The sequence below is a fragment of the Austrofundulus limnaeus genome, unplaced genomic scaffold (assembly GCF_001266775.1).
Source record: "Austrofundulus limnaeus strain Quisiro unplaced genomic scaffold, Austrofundulus_limnaeus-1.0 Scaffold1815, whole genome shotgun sequence".
In the NCBI taxonomy this organism is placed as follows: Eukaryota; Metazoa; Chordata; class Actinopteri; order Cyprinodontiformes; family Rivulidae; genus Austrofundulus; species Austrofundulus limnaeus.
Genome location: NW_013954217.1, coordinates 8,127 through 13,822, shown reverse-complemented (window position 1 = coordinate 13,822; position 5,696 = coordinate 8,127). Strand labels below are relative to the sequence as shown.

General features: G+C 38.3%; 2 protein-coding genes across 2 annotated transcripts in view; both read right to left on the bottom strand.

Annotated features, from left to right (window-relative positions):
- Positions 1 to 1,941, bottom strand: part of ankfy1 (ankyrin repeat and FYVE domain containing 1) — a gene marked incomplete in the record, with an annotated part of 29,984 nt that extends 28,043 nt beyond the window's left edge. The window contains 3 exon segments of the mRNA XM_014033719.1: positions 510 to 628; positions 744 to 945; positions 1,915 to 1,941. Coding sequence (XP_013889173.1) covers positions 510 to 628; positions 744 to 945; positions 1,915 to 1,924 — 331 coding nt within the window.
- A 1,626-nt stretch (positions 1,942 to 3,567) lies between these two features.
- The window catches only part of ube2g1a (ubiquitin-conjugating enzyme E2G 1a (UBC7 homolog, yeast)), a 9,984-nt gene continuing 7,855 nt past the window's right edge, over positions 3,568 to 5,696 (bottom strand). The window contains exons 4-6 of the mRNA XM_014033718.1: positions 5,281 to 5,459; positions 4,971 to 5,092; positions 3,568 to 4,772 (exon numbers count right to left, since the gene is read on the bottom strand). Of these exons, the coding sequence (XP_013889172.1) occupies positions 5,006 to 5,092; positions 5,281 to 5,459 (266 nt within the window). The 3' untranslated portion in view covers positions 3,568 to 4,772; positions 4,971 to 5,005. The remainder of the gene's footprint in view (positions 4,773 to 4,970; positions 5,093 to 5,280; positions 5,460 to 5,696) is intronic.

The window sequence follows — 5,696 nt, the reverse complement described above, 5'->3', positions numbered from 1 at the left end:
TAATATGATAATTCTGTACTGTGGAGGTCATTAAGAATCGTTGTCCGGTGAAAAAATCTTTCACTAACACAGTGTTGACCGTGAACTGGAAGTGTTGGGAGTGGCATCCAGTGCTGGACTGGATGTCTGTGACATACAGGCTGTTGGGTTGAGATCAGGTGACTGATTTGACCATTGAAGAAAATCCCACTTCTTTGCTTTAATAAACTCCAGGGTTGTTTTGGCTTTATGTTTTGGATCAGTATCCATCTGTGTTATGAATCAGACCAATCAGCTTGGCTTATTTTTTTATTTATTTTGTAAATTACTAATGTTTGAATATATTTTTGGGATAAAAGGGGCAGATATATTAGATATTTTTCTTCTTTTGTTTGTTTGATTTATGTTTTTATTTTCTATTGTACATATTTGTTTTGTTTTCAATGAAATGAATATATTTCTTTAATAATAAAAAWGTGTAAGAAAGCCAGAATAAAACAAGTTGAATATTGAGTTTAAGGGTTGCTCACCAGTCAGGTCCAGCTCMGAGGTTGAGGCGAGGTTGGTCAGACTCCAGACGTCACTGCGAGCAGCCAGCACAAACTTATGGGCAAAATATTGTTCCCCTGCAACTTTTACTTTCAGATCACTGAAACAACAACACACTCAATAAGAAAACAGTGTCAAATATTCGACATCCTTAGTGAGGCTGGAAAGATTCAAACTGTTAAAAACGTGTTAAAAATTGTAAGCGTGACCATCACCTGTAGTGGTTTTGTTGGTAGAGGTTAGCCACAAAGTCCAGCAGCCGGCTAACGAAGGTGTCTGCAGCTGCAGAGCTCGTAGGACCGGCGGTCTGAGCGGCCAGCACGGCGCAGCGCCGCTCCGTGTCGGCCAGCTTCTGCTGCATCTTCACGTACTCCTGCCTCAGCAGGGCCAGGTGCTTCTGCAGCTTGGCCACCTCGTCTGTGCCACGTCAGGGTGAGGAGGAGGAGGAGGAGGGAAACAAATACAAGAAGCACAGGTTAGAAACACTGGAGGACACTGAGGATGCAGCTTAAAGAGCCGTTCAAACCGACAATCTGTGGATTTTAGGCTCTAAGATGTCAGAAATTATRTTTGTGTTCACAATAATCCTTGTATGAGGTTCAAATTAACCACAACAAAACATCTTTCTGTCTCCATAAGTTTGTTACAAATCTCCTTCCTCTCTCAGCCCAAGTGTTTGCAGGACTTGTCTGAGGCCCGTTTCCTTCCTTTGAGCCTGTAAAGTTTTAGTGAAGCAGAAACGCTGAGGCAGCGTATATCATAAACTGTCACTGGCAGAGGCTGTGGTCATGAGGAACAGAAAGTTGATGATAACCACCTGATTCAAACACAGGAAGAGGGCATGTTGGACTATTTGCTGATGGGGATAAAAAAACTTGTGTGTTTTTTTTTACATGTAGGGACAGAAAGGATGTAATGTCCCTCCTCATGTTCAACCAAAGCTTTAAAAACAGTGATTTGTGCAGCTGATCTAACTGTGTCTGAGGTGGAGATGAACCCATTCAGGGAGTGACAGCTAATTCTCCTGACACTCACCTGTTTAAAGCCTGGTCCAACACTAACAGTGACGTCACATTTACCTTTAGGCAATAATTAAAGCAAATATTATCCAACAGCTTCATATCAAGTGTTTCTTTTTAACTGAGAGGCAARTAACTCGTCTTCCTCGTGATATTTTACTGAATATTTTGGTCCAGTTTTACCAACTCGTAGCGATGAGATTCGGAAGCTAGCGACAAATTGTGACAAAGTATCGCGTTGTTTCGTAGTAATTCTCGCTTCTAGAGCTGACAAAACTGCATCTGCTTTAGTGCGACATTTAAAAGAAATAAACAAAATTAAAGGGCGTGTGTAAAACAGTTRAGGGAGGAAAATAAAATCTCATACCTTCCGCCATGTTGCTTCAACGYTACCTCTGTGGTGTGTAATCTCGCGATATGTTGAAGCGGAGCGCGGTGATGCTGCGTTCAAGTGTCCCACAAAAAGCTCGTTATTTGAAAGTTTATCACGACCTTATGTCGTTAGATTAGCGTTATCGTGGATTAATGCACTTTGTTATCATCTCGCTGCACATACAAACAAATAGCATTAGATACAGTGCTTAAACTTGAAAAGAAAACCTATAATGAGGTAATATGAGATATAAACTTTGGTCTTTTCAACGGTCTTTAAACTGCTCTTAGATAACCTGTTTTTACAGTGAAAATCTCCAAAACTTGGTGCACGCGTTTAATTTTATTTTGCAATTTTCTGAAATAAATCCAAGGTCAAGAATCAACACTCCACAGGATGATGCTTCAAGGTTTGCTCACTTCATTGTATAACAGTGACCAGCAGTCACAAATAGCTGATTTAATGAGTTAAGAATGGAGAACTTTATATTTTAAATATCAAATTGATTTTCATAAATTATAAAAAAAAAAAAAAAAACTGGGACAGATTTTACATGGCCATCATCTTTTAATCAGAGAGAAAACTTATCATTCAGATAAGAAAAGCCGAGTTGTTCAGCAGCATTAACCAGAGGTATGTTTTGTAAAACAAGGTTTTAAAACACATGGTGGTGGTAGCATTATAATGTGGGGCTGTTTGAGCTGTGTGAAGCATGAATGATACTAATTTCTTCAAAAATAATCTCAAACCTGCTGGGCACCTAAAACCTGAACTCAAAAATATTCCAGCAGGATAATGACTAGGGGTGTAAGAAAATATCGATACACTAAAATATCGCGATATTTCATTTTCCTGATACTGTATCGATATTCTAAAGCCCTGTGTCGATTTTTTATTAAGGTTAAATGTCTACTTTCCTGCCAGCCGTTCATTTTTATGTTGTAGTTCAGCCTCTGACCACTAGTTGGCAGCAGTGAGCCAGACATTTGGCTCCTCTAACTCTTGAGCGCCAGAGAGTAAGGGTAGCATTAGCATTGTGAGAAAACATTAGCTTTATTTTTCAGTAAGAGGTTTTTATTTAATAGAATTTTTGGACAAAAAAATCGCAATATATTGCCTTGCTTACAGTATCGCAATATATCGGGATATATCGTATCGTGACCCCTCTGTTATATGTATCATATCGCCAAACTCTTACCAATACACAACTCTAATAATGACACTAAAACCTCCACAGCAGCTGGCTGTGGSGTGGAGAAAAAGTCCTCAGGTTGTTCCACAGAAACAAGTCGACTTCTTTAAAAAATGGCAGAAACAAAATCAACAAAAATGTCTAAAGAATATYACCTTGATGTAAACTAGCTGTTTTATCCGAAACATATTTTCTGACCAATCTGAACTTGACCCTGGTGTTTCAGGAAAGTACAAAATAAATTCATCCAYATACACAACTCTAAAACAGTACAATCATCCAGCTCCACAAAAATATCAACTTATTCATGTCTGAGTGCATATCTAAGCTCAAACTGTTCCTTTTAAATGTAAAAATTACTTGAGCTGAAAGTAAATTAAAATAAAAGAAATATTTTATTTTGTCTGCATGACTGACGCCCAAATTTAAATTGTAACTATAGAAAAGTGGCCTCAGACGTTTGGTATATTTAATGCAGAAATACTGTAAAGTGAGTTTGTCAGAGTTCTGCAGCGTTCATCGTTTGCTGAATTAAAAACACATAAAATATTGAAAAAAAGGTCATGTTTTAGAAGAACGCACTACAGGTGACAGGTTTGAAAACATGAAAAATATACATCAGTATTTGATCTTTGTACATCGGGCCAAACTGCATTAGATTGAAGGGCAGGATCATGAGACTGAGAATAAAAAATGTCAAAAAGAAAAAACAAAATGAGCACTCGTACTGCGGACAAACTTTTGAAAACAAAACAAAAAGCATGCATAACAATCCCTACATAAAACAAAAGAAACGAGGGGAAAAGTTGCTAAAATTCAGAGGATCTCAAATTTTGTATCATATTAAAAACTTAGCATTTATGCTGAACACTGGGGAGGCTTATTGCTACAGAAAACTCTTACCAATACTCTAAATATACTGAACCCCTGCATACTGGATATACTTTAAAACCATACAATTTCTCCATGTTTTTCACCATTTTAAACACCTGGTAATGCAGAACGAAGTGGCCAAGCAGTTTATTAGGAGGCACTTTTGAAAAAACCAAAGGAAAAGGGAAAAAAAAATGCTGCATGCAAAAAATAATCCATGGGTATAATTCAAGTCAACGGAGCAGGATGGTAAGACTTCAAACTGATGAAAGACAGAATCATTCAGGGCTCTGGGAGGGTTACAGCGTCTGATGGGGTTCCTCAGGGATGTCACCAAAGTCCTGAAGTCTTCACAGGTGACATTTCCTCCAACAGCACTGAGTGGTTCTCTTTAAGACCTCCTGTGAAAGCTAAGAGCTAACGCTTCCTGCAGCTTAGAGAAGGAACAAATCTATTCAAACCAGAACTAGATATTTGGTCTAAATGTCTTGATGGATGGAAAAAGGAGCGAATATATTATCCGTTAAGTCTGTGCTATATACATGTCTTTACAATATCATCCTGAATGTTGAAGAAGTTCATAAACTCAAAAAAAAAATGTTTTAACATCTTCTGGGGGGGTTTGTCTGTGTGAGTTGGCACTTTGCTTGGAGAGTTTSTGTCACTGTCATGTTATATTGCATCCTACAGGAGTCAGTCTGTTCCAGCCAAAATGAAGGAGGGCGAGCCTGGCGTCAGGGTGGAAGAGTGCAGGAAACAGGGCCGCTTGGATTTTCAAACTGGAGACCTGAAGGAAAACACAACAAACTCAAGGAYTAAAAGTGTTCAGAAGCAGTGAGAGCAGTCACCACTTCAAACATCAACTGATATTTATCTCATATTGAAGCCCTTTTATCAAATACACCCAGCAGCACAAGGAGCTCCTAATGACCAGACAAGGTTGGACACATGCAGTTTGAAAAGAGAAACAGTCAAATATACTTGCCCTGAAAACATCAATGAAGCAAGACTTGATAAATATCACTCAAACGCAGTCTCTTGGCTTTTTCGTACACAACGAGCAACTTTCCTTTTGAATGCTCCGTGTCTGTCTTCCCTCCACTCTTTCTGCACAGCGGGAAAAAATATAAAGACATTTTAGTTGCTTTCCAAAACATTTACCCATATGTTTCAAACTAATATTTTTTCATTGACTGTAATTACTTGAATTTTAATATGTAAAACATAGGTGTTATTTTATTTTTAGATAGAAGTACACATTCACTTACAAGAAAGAAAAAAAAAGAAGTACTTACTGCAGCGTCCACATTGGCTGGTGAGTCACCATTTGGGTCTGCCAGCATAGAGATAACACTAATCATGATGGTCTCCACTGTGTGGATGGGCAGCCAGCGCTCCTCAGGTTTCTCATAGCCGTACTTATCCTCTCCAGGCTCGTGCAAAATAGAAATGCATACATCTCCATTCTTATCAACTGAAAATACACAGAAAACTTTTTGTAGCAAAGAACAATGACGATACTCTTGTAACAGAGTTTTTTACTAACTTCCTTACATGACATCTGATCAATCACCATGTGAGTAACAAAGTTTAAATAGTTAAAACAGAAGATGCCTCTTCAATCACTATAGTATAAACCAGTGGTTCCCAAACTTTTTATCTTCTGACCCACAAAATATTCATGGCAAAATCTTGTGACCCCAAATATTAC